This window comes from Pholis gunnellus (assembly GCF_910591455.1).
Source record: "Pholis gunnellus genome assembly, chromosome: 8".
Classification (NCBI taxonomy): domain Eukaryota; kingdom Metazoa; phylum Chordata; class Actinopteri; order Perciformes; family Pholidae; genus Pholis; species Pholis gunnellus.
Window position 1 is genome coordinate 16,939,535 of NC_136534.1, and position 18,680 is coordinate 16,958,214.

General features: G+C 40.9%; 1 protein-coding gene across 2 annotated transcripts; it reads left to right on the forward strand.

The window, feature by feature from the left end:
- Positions 1-6,508: 6,508 nt before the first annotated feature.
- On the forward strand, positions 6,509-18,415 carry cers2b (ceramide synthase 2b). Of its 2 annotated transcripts, none has more exons than XM_079163903.1 (11): positions 6,509-6,867; positions 11,966-12,139; positions 12,677-12,794; positions 12,891-13,009; positions 14,910-14,967; positions 15,190-15,240; positions 15,811-15,903; positions 16,556-16,684; positions 17,035-17,141; positions 17,262-17,415; positions 18,164-18,415. In XM_079163903.1, the coding sequence occupies exons 2-11, from the start codon at positions 11,967-11,969 to the stop codon at positions 18,311-18,313; spliced, it is 1,152 nt and encodes a 383-aa protein (XP_079020029.1). In that variant the 5' UTR covers positions 6,509-6,867; position 11,966; the 3' UTR covers positions 18,314-18,415. The 2 variants fall into 2 exon arrangements, with proteins under 2 accessions (XP_079020029.1, XP_079020030.1); XM_079163904.1 differs by lacking the exon at positions 6,509-6,867 and adding an exon at positions 8,722-8,783.
- The last annotated feature ends 265 nt before the right edge of the window (positions 18,416-18,680 follow it).

The window sequence follows — 18,680 nt, forward strand, 5'->3', positions numbered from 1 at the left end:
CCCCCTTCCTCTCGCATTGTTGTAAGTTGATTGGTTGGCCTGTGTTTGGGTTGCTGTGGCGATTGATTGCCTGTGTTGGTTGCCCTCGGCAAATTTTTTTGTTCTGTCACCTCGAGCAACCAGCCATGCGTTGACCTGCATGTCCTGTTGCTGTAGTGACCACAGACTGTGTTTGGTGCATTGTGACTTTATTTTGTATTGACCTGTGCACATACTGATCAATAACTGTCTAGAGCCAGGACCGTACTCAGAATCAATTGATTTAATTGGATATTTGATATTCATTGTATAGTCATTTGATAAATTCTACAGCAACGCTTGTTATTTTCTTTGCAGCTTTGTTTTTGATCAGTTTCTGTAGTGTTCTGTTTGGTGTCATTTTATTATTTGAACTTGTTTGGGTAATGTGTCTGTTTTACACTGTTAGTGTGTATTGCAGGAGTGCATAATCCTTGTTGTACCGGTGTCTGCAAACAGAGGTTTTCCAGAGGTTTCCATATAGTGGACTGGTGGAGAAATGTAGAACAGCATGACAGTTTATTGCAAAATATGACATTATTTTAATGGAAAAACGTAATATGCTAATATGATATTATGCAACATACAACAATGACAGGCCATGTTGGACAAGAAGCCTTGAAATCATTATGCAGTACTGAACATCGACGTTTAAACATGGCTACAAACCGGTCCAAATGGGCCACACAGGTTAGGATGGAATGGAACGTTTTATGACAAAAGCCCACTATTTTTGGGCGAGCATGCATTTTGTTGAGCTGTACTCTGATAGGCTGAGTTTTATATTTCTGGATTCTGATTTGTTACTCTGTTTGATGTGGCACTTTAGTCTTTTGCTCCTTTGTTTCTCTTTCTTGGTCTCTTTTACATCTCCTATCAGTGCATTTGTGGTGTTTCCTCCCTCCCTCCCCCCTTCACTGCTCCCCTCCTCCTTCTCTTTTGGTCCACTTTTCTCCTCCTACTTGTCCTCCCTTTTCTCTGTCAAACTCTGTCTTCGCTTCTCCTCTTGCCAACCTCCTCCCTCTCTGTCCTTCTAGCTCGTGTTTTGAGGTAAAGGGTATGTGGTTGTTATGGTGGAAAAACAAGTGCCTCTTGCTTATTGGAGAACAGCCCTCAACTATAGGAATTCTGGGAGAAATATGATAAAGAGAGAATAGCAGATATATTTAGTTTGAGGTAAATTCAACCCTCCACAAACCCCCAACCTTAACCAAAGAGGAGAAAATGTGTGGCTGCTGTCAGACCAGTGTGTGGACGCACCGTCACACGGCAGCACACATTATAAATAAAGGATCCTGTTTCTATTTCTAGACAAAGTTTTATATAACAAATCCGTGTGGATACCCACCACCATCTCCCCACATCCGTCAGATACAAATGATCACCCAGAATTTCTATACTGCAAATGCCAGAGAGTGATGCATGACGGTAGTAGTGTTTGCTTGCCATGATTCGAGGCACATGAGTGCAGCACATGCTCATAAGGACACACACATAAACACATATGGAGCTTTACAAACATGCGCACACATGCATAACCCCCAAGCACACACTACCAAATCACACAAGGACACGAATAATGTTTGTTTTTTTCACTGTATTGAGTTGCATGATCCAGACACTGTGTGTGTATGTGTTAAAGCACCATGATTTATTGCTGTTGACAGACAAAGCTTTACAACTGAGAATGATGCCTTCTTGTTTTGACTCACCGCGATGAAACTGAAACAAAGACGAGCTAGGAGCACCCTTAGGTGCAGTTTGCTGCCAGACGTATGAAAGCAGTTCAACTCGTGCTGACAAGAGTTTTGTTTGATGGGAGAGGCGCATGTTTGACAAGATGTAAAGATCAGACAGAAACATGGAACTCCAGTTTATCTTTAACTCTGCTTTCTAACATGTTGTTCCTCCTTCTCTGTCCCTCCCTCCTTGTTTCTGTATCGCTCCCTCTACCCCCCAAAACTCTCCGTCCCCTCACAGGTGACCTTTCAGAGTCCAGCCGAGGTGGAATCGCAGGGTTCATAGCGCTTTCAGACTGTCCGCTACCTTTGAGCGTCCGGGGAGTGCAGCCAAACACACTGACACACACTCACATGAATACACATGCGCTCGCAACGCTGAACCTCGAACGGTACAAGGCTGATATACAAATGTACATAAAGTGCACAACCACACACACACACACACACACACACACACACACGCCTGCAGACACTCACAAAATACACACGGTTCACACCAGTCAGTAATCTTACCCATACAACCAAAAGTTCGGTTTGACCGCGATCTGTGTAAAGTTTGACAACAGGGTGTTTAGTACAGTTAAGACAACTCAGACCGAGCGTGTATGGAAGATACTGATGAAAAATGCTGATATATCACTTAAATAGACTTTAACATGTCTATACCATGACAAATATAGAGGGGCCGATGTTTCATAATAAAAAAAAAAGAAAGAAAATACAAAAAAGATGACTAAATGAGTAGGTTAGAGAGAGACTTTGGAGAAAATCCTAATGACCTGTAAATAATTTAGTTTACAAAGAGCAGCATTTAAAAAAACAAGAAAAAAAATGCAAAAAGAATACTACTTTAGATAAACACTGAACAGGACACAGCGACATTATTATTATTATTATTATCATTATTATTATTATTATTATTACCACTAGTAACATCATCATCCTCATAAAGGGATATTACATTCCAAATTGTAAAATGGGAAATCACTAACCTATTTTAAATTTCTACTTAGATTTTAGGTGAAACTTGGGGAGGGGGGGATTGCACTTTTATTCGGGAGGTTTTAATATTTGAGCTATTTTTTATTTATTTACTAATTTATCAATTATTTTGTTTATTGGGAGAAGGGGTTTGAGTGGGTTGCAATATTTTGATTTTAGAATTTTCTAGAGAAAACCTTTTGAGGGCCTGTTTCTGTCAGACTCTTGCAATCGAGTAATTATAATGTATGTATTAATTATTACAGCAATTATATTTATTTCTAATTTATTGAATCCTGTTTTTGATCCACTCTCTTTTTAAGTTAAAATAAAAAGTATCATACTAAATGTCCTAATGTGATTTTTTTAAGTGTGTATGTGTTTGTATGTGTGAAGAAACTGATATTTTAATGATTTATTTACACAAAAATCTCGCTTTGAATGGTTCTGTACAAAAATGCCACAGACATGAGAGCGCACATCCATCTTCTGACCAGAAGGGGGCGGAGTTAGAAAACACATTACCAGACAATAAGAGACTGTGTTTTCACCCAAAATAAGCTGATGTGCCAAGCTTGTTATCTCCTCTATTCGTTTAAGGGAGTAACCGACTTATTTATCAGCAGAATTAAATACCGGATTCGTTTTATCTTAGTGAGCATGCTCCCTGTACACTCTTCTCCCTCGTTTAATGAGCTGATCATAGTTTAATTTACCAAAAGAGAAAGAACATGTGCAAGTGCTCAAGTCAATTTATGAGTTGCAATAAGATTATTACTGAGCTTGATGACCACATATTATAGCATTTCTCCCCTTGTGGTTTTTAAACTTTTTTAATCGCTCTAGGAACACACTGTGTAGCGTTGCTCGTAGCAGATTTAATAAATAACTCATTCATAATATCAATTTATGTAACTATTATTAGAAATTAAATAATGATTCATAAACCCATAAATTAGTAGAAAAGAACGATGTTACTTCGCTTACGCCATAAGCCACAAGTAGTTTAACTAACAGAATTTAACATAAGATTACATTTTCAGAAGTTTTAATCTATACATATATATATATATATATAATACGGGGACTTAAACTTCAGTATTTGATATTAATCAATTAAATCTTAATCTTAGGGTTGCTACAGAGTTCTTCTCAAGGTGTGGACCTATTATTTCATATACACACAAATCAAATGATCAAGTTCTTTATAAATGAAATATTTATTTGACTAACTACATAACTAAACTACTAAACAGAAAATAAAGGATAAAATAAACAAAATTAAAGGAGTGAATAAATAATAGGATGAAGAGTAAAATGAATAACAATGAACCACAACTAAATGGAGAGACATACATGTGAAGGGTAGAATCAGCGACTCACATCATTGACTGATTAATTGAATTAGTCGATTGACGATTTTGCCGAATTAATAATAGTTACTTGCATAGTCTTTTTCATTCTTCCTTATATATTAAATGTGAGCTATCTCAGCTGCAAAAAGGTACCAAACAGTTGAAATCACTGAATGAAACCTAATCAATTAAAGACACAACATAGATAGACATTCTGGTCGTGACAGGCAGACATATCTGTGTGTATACCTATATGCGTAATAAATGAATGGATAGAGTTGGCTATCATGAAATTAACTACGCATAACTTGTTTAAAGTTTTAATATACATAAAATACAGGGGCTTACTACGACTGTGCCAAGAATATAATGTAATGGTTTCTTTAAGTTGTTTAATACAATTGGATGCTCTCTATGGCCTCAGGAATGTGAATGATCCTAAAAACCACAGAGGTTGGGTCATAATTGTGGGGTCAGCCGTAGTGGTTTGAGTGCCACGGTTTACCCAAAGTCCTATCATGAGTTTGTCCAGGCACATGGTAAATTGTGAGTCGAACCACTTGGTGCTCTGTGGGGCGAGAGGGCAGTTCCTAAGAAAACGTTTATGAGTTCAGATGGCGTCAAAGACATTTCAGTTCATAACCTCTCGGTGGATGTCAACTACAACGGTTAAAGAATGGAAACATATCTATTGTTCATGTGCGGATGTAACTACATTGCCAAGAACAGGTACAGAGTTATACAAATTCCAATAAGGAGATATCATGAGGTGCATAACCTTTTTTATTTTCAAGTTGAATTCCAAAACACTGTACTTTAACTTCATGTGAGGGGCATCTCACCTCCATTTGAGGGGCTTCATATGAGGGGCATCTCACCTCCATATGAGGGGCATCTCACCATCATGTGAGGGGCTTCATATGAGGGGCATCTCACCTCCATATGAGGGGCTTCATGTGAGAGGCATCTCAACTTCATGTGAGGGGCATCTCACCTCCATATGAGGGGCATCTCACCTTCATGTGAGGGGCATCTCACCTCCATATGAAGGGCTTCATATGAGGTGCATCTCACCTTCATGTGAGGGGCATCTCACCTCCATATGAGGGGCATCTCACCTCCATATGAGGGGCATATCACCTTCATGTGAGGGGCATCTCACCTCCATATGAGGGGCATCTCACCTCCATATGAGGGGCATATCACCTTCATGTGAGAGGCATCTCAACTTCATGTGAGGGGCATCTCACCTCCATATGAGGGGCATCTCACCTTCATGTGGGGCATCTCACCTCCATATGAAGGGCTTCATATGAGGTGCATCTCACCTTCATGTGAGGGGCATCTCACCTTCAGTGAGGGGTATCTTACCTTCATGTGAGGGGCACCTCACCTTCATATGAGGGGCATCTCACCTTCATATGAGGGGCATCTCACCTTCATGTAAGGGGCACCTCACCTCACTGACCTTGTCCATGTGAACCCGCAGCAAAGGTTCAAGCTGTCAGTATCTGGGGTGAGCTGTTTTACAGGCGCTAGGTTAGTCAGACCTTGAAAGTCATTCTGTACAGCAGGTCGACATGTCACCCCTCACAAGCTTTTTGTGTAGTTCAGACTTACTCCACTGTGGCCGAAGTGCAAACATTGCACTGCCCTGCAAAAAGCAAACATTTGGAATTGCTTTTGTTTGTTTGTTTAAAAAGTTTAAAGGCACTTGTTTTTTTAAAAGATTAAATACATATTGTTTGAATGATAACCTTTTTATTTACTCACCGAAACTGTTCTCCAGGCAGGAGGTCATTTGAGTTTCATTATAAAGATGTCAGGGGCAGTTAATTAAATACCTCAAGAAATATAACAGAAAAATATGTGATTCTGCATAAGAAAATGATATTGCTATGCTACAGAATATACATATTCCCCATTCAGCTAATGTGGATGATGTGGATATATTAGGACGATTCTGAGTAAATGAGTGCAACAGTATTATGCCAGATTTGTAAAAGGAGGTCAAAAGTCAGCTGAGGCAAACGATGTGACCCGAGAAAAAGAAGGTAGTTTTATCATCCATGTCCATGAACATATGAAACAACAGAAAATGAAGGTATGTGACCAAACCACAGGGCTCTGCCAACAATTAACTCTCATTCTCATATATTAAACTTTTCTCCGAGCGGAAACAAAATGCGGATGTGTGTTTATGTGTTTGTCAGCCATTGATGTATCAGCCAACTGCTCTCATGTGCTCGGGCGTCATCTTTGTCCCTCCCTCTCCGTTATCCTCTCACTCCTCCCTCTGTCTGCTCCTCTCGCTCCGCTCTCGTGCCGGCCCGTCCTCCTCCACCTCCGCCCCGGCCCAATACCCGGACAGAGCCCGCAGATTCCCAGGAACACACAAGACGGGGAGAAATTTGCTGGGGAGAAGACGAAGAGGGAAAATAGACTGAACATCTCTTGTGGGTGGTGGGGAGACATTTGGGGTCGCATTTCAGTATCTCACACATTGTCCCATGCGGAGACACTTTTCTGTTTTTACCCCCTCATCAGTGTCGTTATTGGGAGGAAAAACTAACTTTGTACGCCATGGAAAGGTGTAAAAATCTGAGCGGATGCTAAACTCTGATCCTAACGGCTGGGCAACAGGACCGTTAGGTTTCTAGCTAGTTAGCTAGCTAGGAGGGACCTGGACGACTCTGTGGGGAAAATACAAACATAATTGTTTTTAACCGCAAGCCGCATTTCACGCTTCACTACGAGGAAAACACACCAAAGTAAGTAACGTAACCGTTTCACTTTCATGTACGGAGAGTAGACGTTATTCGTGTATCTTTTCGTTAACGGTGGGCGCACGCGCCGCATCCTTTTACTCCGCTCAGACGTCATTACGCATTCATCTAGGAATCTGTTAATTAAACAACAAACAGGCCCGTGTGTTTTTTTAACGGGAAAAAAACACATGAATGTGGGGGGGGGGTATTCTCGTAACGATATGAAAGTAAGTTAATAACCATTGACCATGGTTGTATAATATGAGGACCCAATGAAGACACGGGGGCAAGCCTGGCGCGTGGCCCAGTGTTGGGTCGGTTTTTAAAGTTTGCTAACTAGCAGCAGATTATGTCACATTATCACTGTAACAGGTCACTGTAACATACGCTGCACAACTACAGGCCGGTGATGCAACACCACGAGTTTACAGACAGAAGTGCTCCGGGTCATAGCACGTGTAGACCCTTTTAAATGGTATCTGTTTATGTTCTAATGACTGTGATTTGTTTGAGTTTGGGACCCCCTCCTACCATTGTGGTCTTCGCCTAGCTCTTCCTCTAACGACTCCCTTATCGAATAGCTACATTTAGGCTAATGTGAACACCACAGTGACAGAGAACACATATAAGAGATTGTATGAGAGTAAGATTATCTTAAATTGAGATATGGTTTAGACTTCTGATGGGAATAGTGCTGTTTTGTTAGACCAGATGAGATTTGTCTTTATCACCATGAGCACTCGTTCCTATTCAAATTAATGCAAATCTATGACATAATAATAGCCAAATATGTGCGCATGTGTTGTGAAGCTTTGCATACAGGCCAAACATTATGCTAATCTTTGGTTGAAGTCCATGAAAGCCTGACAGTAGTTCTGAAACAATTGGTCCATTAATCAAATAGTAAGAGGGGAGGAAAAAATGGCACCTGCAATTTTGACAATTGATTAATCGTATGAGTTATTTATTTAGTATTTCAGCATTTGATTGTTCCAGCTTCTCAGTTGTGAGGATTTGCAGCTTGTCTCTGATATATATATATATATATCACTGTAAATTGTATATTTTGGAGTCATAGTTTCATAGAACAATTAATCAAAAAGATAATAGTTGTATTAATAAATGATGAAAGATATTGTTCCCCAGACTATAAGATACTTACTTAAGACGAACTGAATAATTCATTAGGAAGAGAAACTGTCTTATTGATGGAAGCATCCAGGTCAAACATTATGTTAGCGCCACAAAACCTTGAGAATATCTTTTATAGGCTTTAGATTTTGCTTTATCTCTCCCTAATCTGGACAGAAAATAACCAACTATCATCTGTCAATGATTACAACATCTGCTTCTTCAGCTCTTTTCACTGACTCCCCAGTAATTCAGTTGAAGACAGGAATCATTAGCATTTAGAGCCTCTACTCTACGGAAAGAATAGCCTCACATATACCCAGGGGCCGTCTAATTGCTCTGTACTTACTCAAAGGGTATAAGTGTCCTGAATCCAGTCAGGATCTAGGAGAATCAACATGACAATATTACCTTTACACCTCCCGAACAGGCCTATTCAAATCAGTCTGCTGACTGATTGAATCTCTACATTAATAATTCATGAGGGTCACAGATCAGGGTCAAATGTATTGGAGTTGATGTTCTTGTGATCTCTTTCTGTAACACAGCAGACCACAGACTGGCTGTCTGCTTTTGATGATGATTTGACATTTCCTCCCACTTGCTTTATATCATTTTCTGCAATCTCTACGTTTGCGTAACCGCTGTATCTTGCGCTTTAGTACAAATTACCGAGAACTGTTTTTTTGGTCCAACCGAGATCCAGAGGAACGTGTCAAATGTGAAGGACGTGTCTGACTCAACCTGAAAATGTCCAAATGCATGACCCGAGTTAAAGCTGATTAACGGTGAGCCGAGAGCATGAACAGACATTTCATCTCACAATGTGTGCATTCAGAATTTCATAGTTTGTACTGTGATTTGTAAGCTGAGGCTACATGTTGGACCACAACAAATGAAAGTTTTTTACTGTGATCTACAGTTGAACTGATATTGATGTTCTCTTGTCAGTGCTGAAATTACATGTACAGTACATGTACAGTGACACAGCACTTGGCTGCAAGTAGCAACTACTCTCATCAACTAGTCAGCCATGTATTTTCTCAATTTATGGTTTGGTCCATAAAATGTAAGGAAATACTGAAAAATCATGAAAACTTCACTCTTGAGAAGCTGGAAATATTTGTAATTATTAATTAGAAAACGACTGAAACAAAATAGCAGCTGAATTTCTTTTGTCAATTCATTGATTGACTCATCATTTCAGCTTTAATCACCCGACACCAAATAGCATACTAATTAAATGTTGTCAAGTTCATCCGCTCTGTTAGGAAAGGTGGCCCATTACATCATTTTATTACAAGTAGAGTCAATTTACAAAACAGACATTCATCAGTGAAATATGTCATTTTAAAATCATGTTATCCTGGTGCTAATGTGCTGCTTTCTTATCTGACCGACTCAGCCTCATTTTGACTCTTTAGTCGTAGGACCTGTTGTGATATCAGCATGTAGTCGATGTGCCGTTACGTCTCTGACTTATCAAACTTTCAAGCTTGAGGTTCTGAGATCAGCTTTGAGCTCTCAAGTGTACGCTGTCCAAGCAGTCCGTCATTTTAAAAAGCTTGTGGTTGGAGTGAGTCAGCAGTGAGTGAACAGCTTAAGTATGGATGGATGTGAGTAAATGGGTAGCTATGCCACAGTCAAATAGATGTGTTTGGAGTGACTCACTGCTGCTGTCTCGTGACTTATGTTCCTCTTGTCGACTCAGTCTCCTATCATTCAGATAAACAAAGTACTTGGTTACTTTAAAACTCCATCAAAAGTTATTAATCCATGCAAAGTGAAAGGTGAAGCGCTCCCTTGGTATAGTGGCTGTGTATTTACATTATTTAAATATTCCTGGACTCTGTACCAGGATCCTGTCGGCTCTGTTTAGGTTTTTCTCTGAAGCCTGTTAACCTTTACTTCAACACATCAGTAACATCTGGAGCTTTACTCTGCCAGCCTGAAGTTCAGTTCTGTGTTTACAATCATTAAATCCTCACAATGTATATTGACAGTGAGGATAAGAGAGAGGAGACGGTGAGAAAACTTCCTTTCTCCCTCCCTCTGACAGAGCCATCCTTTATTTTTATTGGGCCTTTGAAATGGTCAGAGTCTGGTCATATGATCCTGTGGGCCAATGGAATGTGTTGTTAGGAAAGCTGTGGTGGGGAAAGAGCCTGAACATGCTGCATTCACTGGATGATCTCAACTAGAAACCCTAAAATATTCTACCAAATCCTAAATCGCCTCCACACGGCAGCAATACAAAATATAAAGAAGTTTTCCGCTATGATTGTTTATTTTCGGACGTCTGTGCATGCTTGTATGTTTAGCACGATTACACTTCCGAACAGTTTATAGTCAGTTGTTATTAAGGGGAATCATTTAATACACAGATAAGTCAACGGAGTGTGTGCTCAGGAGCTCATTCGGTGGTCTGTTTTTGGTTGGACCACACGGCTCCTCGTGAAGCCAAACATGCACACAAACAAGCTGTTCAGCAGAGCACAAGATCTGTCAGGACACACCAGGAGGAGTGAGGCGCAGTGCTACTGAAGTGGAAGAGTTGGCAAAATAACTAGGAAAAATGTGTCACCCTTCCTATCCACCACCACCTGGGCTGAGGGGAGAGAGAGAGAGAGAGAGAGGGAGAGAGGGAGAGAGAGAGCTCAGCCAGCCGTGCTGTTGCAACAGGAAACGGGGGCCATGACTAACATGACATGATGTGGAAATAACCAACACACTCATGCGTGACATTGTCTCATGGATGGTAGAAAAAGATATGTAAACATTTTGCAACTTCTGTAAAGTTGAAGCGATTAGGTGATATCTTGATAAGTCTACCGCCAAACAAAAAACCCCCCTCCCAAAAAACTATTCTATACAATCCATTAAGTCACTATACTCTGGTTTAGCTTTTTAAACGTGACTATTTGCTGATTTCTTAGTTTTTCGTGATAGTAAACTGAATACTTTGGGGTTTTAGTCTGTTGGTCAATGTGAAGAAATCACTTCTGGAATCCAGGAAATATGAATGAACAAGTTTTTCTATCTTTTGACATTTTGTTGAACAAACTCTTAATCAAGGAACTAATGAGTAGATTATTTGATCATGTAACTGTTTGCAGTGTTGCAGCCCTAAGCTTTAGAAAGGAAAAAGGACTTTAGTCTTTTAACCACACTGCTCCTCTTCAGGCGAACCTATACCAGACCTTCACATCCGAGTCTTAATTCCAGCTGCATGTTTTGAAGATAAAGTAGAGGGAGTGGTTGGGGTGGGGGATTATTACACATCGCTCAAAGAGGGAATCCTTCTTGATTACTGTTGGGGAGCAGCAGGGTGGGGAAGGGACTGGAAGTGAAGCGGTTACAGGGCTTTGGAACTCCCCTTCCACCCAATACAGCTGCATCGGATGGGAGGGGAGTTACTGTAGATCTGCAAGGGGACTCCAGAGATGTGTGGATGAATCATGACTCTCAGCCGCTAGTTCTCCCTCAACGCCCCCCCCACCCGCCCCCTTTCTTTTTACTCTCTTTCTCTGCCACTCCCTGAACTTAGCAGCAGAAAAATGTCATCTCCGTACTCTCTGGATATAAAAACAACATTCGCAGCTGCCGTCAACAGTTCAGGAAAGTGCTGATGTTGAAAGCACGAAGCTCAGTTGTTGGTCTGATTTCTCCTCCCTCACGTGGGCCTCCTCAGCTGAGCTCCCAGCATGCTGCTTGTGCTCTGTTATATGCATTAGGAAAAAACAGGCAGGCAGGCTTCCAGCGAGAGGGAAACATTGGTGCCATCATCTGATTCTCCTCATGGCATGGTAGCAAACGTTCCCAGTCACAGATGTCTTGTGGATTCAGATCTTAGGTGGAACCGTAGTTGTTAGGGTGTGGATTCTGCCTCTAGAACTTGTGTATGGTGGGTCTTTACCACCCGATAAACCCGTAGAGCTGGTGCTGACTCTTTGTGTGTCCCGTGTTGCAGGATGCTGTTGGGGCTGAGCGAGTGGTTCTGGCAGGAGCGGCTGTGGTTTCCAAAGGGCCTGGGCTGGGCTGACCTGGAGGACCGGGATGGACGAGTGTACGCCAAAGCCCACGACTTGTGGGTGGCGCTGCCCATCGCCCTTATATTCCTCATTATTCGTCAGGTCTTTGAAAGGTCAGTCACTGAATATCTGTGCCCCTCATCTAAGTCTTTGGTTATTGATTCAAAACATGTTCTGTCCGGTCTCTTGTCTTTTTCCTTTGATGGCTGTCTTCTCTTCCTTTTCTTTCTCCTTTAGTCTGCCCATCGTGCTGACCTCTAATTATTTTATTTTATTTTATTATATTCATCCGTTATTTTTATCTCTGCTAATATTTAATGTTCCTAATGCTGTGCCATTCTCTAATAAACTCCGTTCTTTCAAGTGACTCATATTGTTTTTTATAGTACTTATTTATTTAATTTGTTAGTATACACACTTACCTCTCATCATCCTAACCTCTAATGATTTAAATAAGTCTATATGCTTCGTTTACCTCAAATTTGAATGAATTCCTTTACAAATTAAAAGAGTTTCTGTGATTTCACCCTGTACTGTAAGCGTCTTTGAGTACCTTTTAAAGCGCTATACAAATAAAATGTATTATTACTGTCTTTAAATTCTCTGCATTTCATCTCCTTTTAATCTTTACAACCTTTTTGTGACTGCAGGACGGTGGCTACACCCCTGGCTTCTCTGCTCGGGGTGAAAGAGACGGCGCGGCTCAAAGTCCCTCACAACCCCACACTGGATTCCTACTACTGTAACATTACCAAAAACCCCACACAGGTACGTGTCCGAACACTTTAAAAAGACAGAGTAGTGGGCTGTGTGTTCGGTCAGGAAATTGAATCCTTCAGTCGGATCTCTTTGTGCTGTTCTCAGACTTCAATAGCAAGTCTTTGCAAGCAGACCGGCTATTCAGGAAGACAAGTGCAGCGATGGTTCAGGAGACGAAGGAACCAGGACAGGCCGAGTTTGCTCAAAAAGTTTCGAGAGGCCAGGTAAGCACACGCATATGCACACACACACACACACACACACACTTAAACATATGCATGCACATATGTCTATAGAGTTATGGAGCAGGTTGAAACAGCTGCTAACCCTTGCGTTCCTCTGGCTATATGAGCACATTTCTGAGGGCAAAAGTAGCCCTCTATTTTTAAGATGCACTCATTACAATGCCACTCCGCTGCTACCATGCTTGTAGCCCCGACTCATCTCACACACACACACACACACACACATCCCTTCACTCACACTCATTAGCACAGGGCCTCTGCAACAGGGGCTCTGTCACCACTGTTGGTCATTATGTGTGAGCGTTAACTGAGTTAAACCAACAGCATGATCACCTGATAATACGAGGCTAATGAAACTAGCTCGTGTCAGCTGGCAGGATTCACACCGTGGTAACAGACGACACTTAGAATATTATGAGCAGGACTACAGATAACCATATCTAAGAGAGGGCCATAAACAGCAGCAGATAGCATCACACTGTTTAGCATCACTAGGACTGCAGTGCATGTAGACAAACACTTCAACACTTTCATAGAAGACTTGTTCATGCATTATTACACCCCATGTGTTGTGCTCAATGTAGAACTTCTCTGTAGTGGCGTCACTGTTTGTCATGCTTTTTATTAATGTGTGTCGAGAGAGCTATAAAAATGTTAAAGGGTCAGTTCACCCAAATTACAAGAAGACATAGTCTCGTTGTGAGCAGTTTTCACTGGAACTAAAGGAATAGTCCCTGAAAAAGTCATTCCTGACTTTAGAAACAGCCGTTTACAAAATAAATATCCATTAATAGCTGTTCTGGAGCGTTTGAACATATCACATGATTTTCTACAGTAGCTGCTCATTTGCTTGGAAATGTTCTTTCGCACTTTAACATTTTAAAGGATTTGTTCGCATTTCTATCCAAGTCTATCTTAAAACAAGTCAGGTGCCCATGAAGGCCCATATAAGCTCGCTGTAATGCTTCCTCCTGTACATACTGCACATGAAAAGGTGTGATGTCACTGTGTACATATGGGAACAGACTTAAAAACACTTAAAACCTTTACAAATTTAACCAAAACTATCTGCATGACTAAAACAAAAGTGTTTTTTTTGTAATTTTGGTGAAGTGACCCTTTAATCTGCAAGAAGATGAATCTGTCTGCAGTGTGTATGACTCTGCTGTGTGTGTGTGTGTGTGTGCGTGCGTGTGTGTGTGTGTGTGTGTGTGTGTGAGAATGACGACATGTAAGCAGATTAATATTCTACATGACTGCGTCTTTGTTTTGGTGTGTTCTTCCTGTGCTTGGTATGACGTTTCTCTTTTGAATCAATCTGTTGTTTGTGTGCACACAGCAGGCGTTCTGTTACTCTCCCTTACGTTTCCCACCGGTGTATCACTTACACTCTCAGTGTCTCTTCTTCTCATGTTCACTTTCCTGTTCTTGTGTACTATTTGTCTCCACTGCTGTGTAGTGGGAATGACCTCCTTACTGTCTCTGTTACCAGATTCACAGGGAGGAAACAGTCTGACAGCGCTCATTGTGTGTGTGTGTGTGTGTGTGTGTGTGTGTGTGTGTGTGTGTGTGTGTGTGTGTGTGTGTGTGTGTGTGTGTGTGTGTGTGTGTGTGTGTGTGTGTGTGTGTGTGTGTGTGTGTGTGTGTGTGTGTGTGTGTGTGTGTGTGTCCTCATTTGACATTCTCAGTGCCGTTCACCACATTTTTCCGGGCTATTCATTCAGCTTGGCATTTCATTCTGGCATTCTTGTGTGTTTGGGACTGTGTGTTCGTGATGTGTTTACGTGTCTGCTGGTAGAACATGTCTATTGTCCTCTCCCCATTGACTGAGTAGAAAGTTTGTTTGTATGTGTGTGTGTGTGTGTGTGTTCTCTTGCAGTTGGAGATTTACCTTTTACCTTCTTGCTTTCATTGCTGGCCTGGCCGCCCTCATCGATGTGAGTACTGCCATGTTAACCTCGACCCCTCCTCTTTTCGTCTTTTCGTGTTCACGTGCTCATTCGTCACCTGCCCGGCCATCGTAACGTGACAGTTTCCACAGTAGTCTGTCTTTTTGCTGTGATAACCTCACCTCCCGCACTTTTAGAGGAGCAGCGCTGACTCATTGCCATGCTGAGTTAGTGGATATAAATACATTCAAATCGCATCTCTCCTTCCAGAAACCGTGGCTGTATGACGTGAAGGAGATGTGGCAAGGTTTCCCTGTGCTGGTAAGTCTCTGGGATGTACACTGAACGCACCAGTATCAACAATGCAACAATGCTAATTCATTTCCTGGGTTGTAGGATGCAATTCTTTGCCTGTTATGACTGTGAAAAAGGTAAAGAATTGCATTCTTTGTGGTATTAATAAGTCTTAAATTTGATTTGAAGAATACTGCAGAAAGCCTGAGACACAAATCACAAGACATCCTCCTCATATAGAGCTGAAATGATTGTTTAATTTAAATAATCTGTTCATCATTTAAGTAGGTTTTTCAACATAAATGTAAAAATAAACTGGTTTTCTGTCTTCTATAATAATAATAATATCTTTGGTTTTTGGAGTCTTATATAAAACAAACATTTCTGATGTGTCAGCCTGGCCTCTAAGAACTTATAATGGACATCTTTCACTATTTTCTGACATTATTATAGACCAAACTATTAATGGATTGATAAAGAGAATAAGATCAATCAGTAATAGTGATGATAATGGCTAGTCGCAGCTCTAGTTCCCAATAAAGTTTTGCTCAAATTGGTGTATTGATTTTGACAGTAACGCTGTTTCCTCTCCTTCAGACTCTCCTGCCATCTCAGTATTGGTACTATATGATTGAGCTGGGTTTCTACAGCTCGCTGCTCTTCAGTGTGGCTTCTGATGTCAAACGCAAAGTGAGTGAATTCATTTATTCATCTCTTCTCCTTAGTTCTGGTTGGTATAAAACAACAACACTTTAACGGTAACAGAAGGAAAAGATACACAGCAATAACTGCTAATGGAAAACAAATATAATCTATACAACAATCTATAGTTTGTGTTCCACTTCAATGTGGTTATCACATCATGATTCCCTGTATGTCAGAGGACGACAAAGTCTGTTCTTACTATCTGATCAGTTTGACACCTGGCTGGACATTAGACTGTTGTTACACGTGTTTATATGTCTGTGTGTGTGTGTGTGTGTGTGTGTGTGTGTGTGTGTGTGTGTGTGTGTGTGTGTGTGTGTGTGTGTGTGTGTGTGTGTGTGTGTGTGTGTGTGTGTGTGTGTGTGTGTGTGTGTGTGTGTGTGAGTGTGAGTGTTTGGACTTTGCTCAGCCAGGGTCAGCTGAGCGCAGTGGGAGAAAATCTTGCAAAAGGCAGAATGTGTTCCTTCAACAGATTAGTCGAACCTAGATGCGTCTTAAGCAGAGTTTAACACTTCTCACACACACACACACACACACACACACACACACACATAAAACATGTGAGACATAAATATATATTCCCAACATTTCCCTTGTTTCAGCATAACAACCATGTCTCCTTGTGCCTTCTCTTTAGGACTTCAAGGAGCAGATTGTCCACCATGTGGCTACCATCCTCCTCATCAGCTTCTCCTGGTGCGTTAACTACATCCGTGCTGGAACTCTCATCATGCTGGTTCACGACTCCTCCGATTACTTCCTGGAGGTAAACGCCATTCATACACTCATAGGATTTTGATTAGCACACAAGCAAACATGTGAATGGGGCCAGTATGAATAATTATCCCCACATCATATGTTACGTTGATGTCATTTATCCCTACCATGCTGCAACATGCTGCAAGTTTAGTTCACACTTGATTCACTGAGAGCAGTGAAACTTCAACTGAGACAAACTCAGACCCACTGATGACACATTGCCACCTTGTGGAGGAAACTACACTTTAGTTCTTCTTTAGTAAACCGACTACCACTTTCATTCATCAAACAAACAAATGATATATTTATCTGCAGCTGACTGATTAAACACATTTCCTTTCTTTCTCCCTCTGACAGTCTGCAAAGATGTTCAACTATGCTGGGTGGAGAAATGCCTGCAACTACATCTTCATCGTATTTGCTGCAATCTTCATCATCACTCGGCTGGTCATCTTCCCCTTCTGGTACACACACACACACACACACACGCGCGTTTTAAACAATTGTTTCAGCATATTAATGTGATATGCACCTGTTTGTTATTTAAGTGACCATGTCCTTAATCCTCTCTCTCTCTGTTGCAGGATTATTTACTGTACTTGGGTTTACCCAGTGACCATCTATGAACCCTTCTTTGGCTACTACTTCTTCAACGGACTTTTGATGACTCTGCAGTGTCTTCATATCTTTTGGGCTGTGCTCATTATACGCATAGCAGTCCGCTTCCTCACCCACAATGTGAGCAAACAAAGAAATCTTATGCAAAGTTCAATATTCTGTTTTCCATCCATTTTGTCTCTGACATTTCAAAGCTCACATCTTCATCATACAGCTTTTATTAAGAGACAAATAGACAGTAAATAAAGATAAACCAGATAAAACAAAATACTAGAAAAGCAAAATAAGAATATTAAATGTACTCCGCACTGAAAAGCTGCAGTTGAAACATTTGAAATACCAAAAGAAGTTAAAGTGAAGGTCCTTAAAGAAGTTTAAGTTTTAGTGCAAGCGCTGAATCAGTTGGAGCAAACTGCGTATAAGCACTGGAAGCTGTTGGAGTTAGAGGAGCGGAAGATGTTTTTTTAAGGGTGAAGACCTGGTCTCAGGAGTTTGGGTCTCAGTTAGAGAGTAATCACAGAAACATTTTTATTTTATGCTAATAGCAGTTAATTGAAAGCAATGGAAAGCAATGGACTCTGTTTATTCTGTTCTTAAATCATGGAAGTGCTTACATCTTCATCATCCAGCCTGGACAAATATAAATACCCACAAGATATAATATGACACATAAAAACTATAAATACATAAAACATAATATATATTTCATTCAAGCCATGGAAGAGATATAGGAATATTAAAATCCATGTCTTTTTATGGATCTTTTGTGCACAACAAGACACACACACATTTATAAGCATGTAACTGGATGAGTTGAGTTTGTTCTGACAAAGTTTGACACAGTTTGTTTGTTTTTTTGTTTTTTCAGGAAAAAGTGGACGATGAAAGAAGTGACAAAGATGAAACGGATGAGTCAGAAGAGGAGGAGGGAGAGGGGGATAAAAAGGACATGAAGAAAAATGGGCCGGTGCAGAACGGTCACACGGTCCACAACAACAACCACAGCAAGACAGAGTGAAAGCAAACAAGTGTCAGGACGAACGAACGTGAGAAGGACTCATATCCCTCGGTGGGGGAGCAGGAGGGAGGGATGAAAAGAGAGAGAAAGTAGAAAAGGATTGTGGGTTAGCGGGGGGGGGGGGCATTCCCCTAAAACCAAGAACAGCAGGTATCCTGAGGAAATTTGACACTGTTACTTTTGCACAACACAAAAACACACTCGCACACATTCATTCGTCCCTTAGAGGGCGCAGCGGTTCCGCAGATGATACACACTACATTAAGTGGCATTAGCTGTTTAGCTTTGTCATGAAAGGAAAATGTGTCGTTGTCAGTTTGTGATGTCAGTCCAAACATTTCAAAGAGACAGGGGAGAAAATGGACAG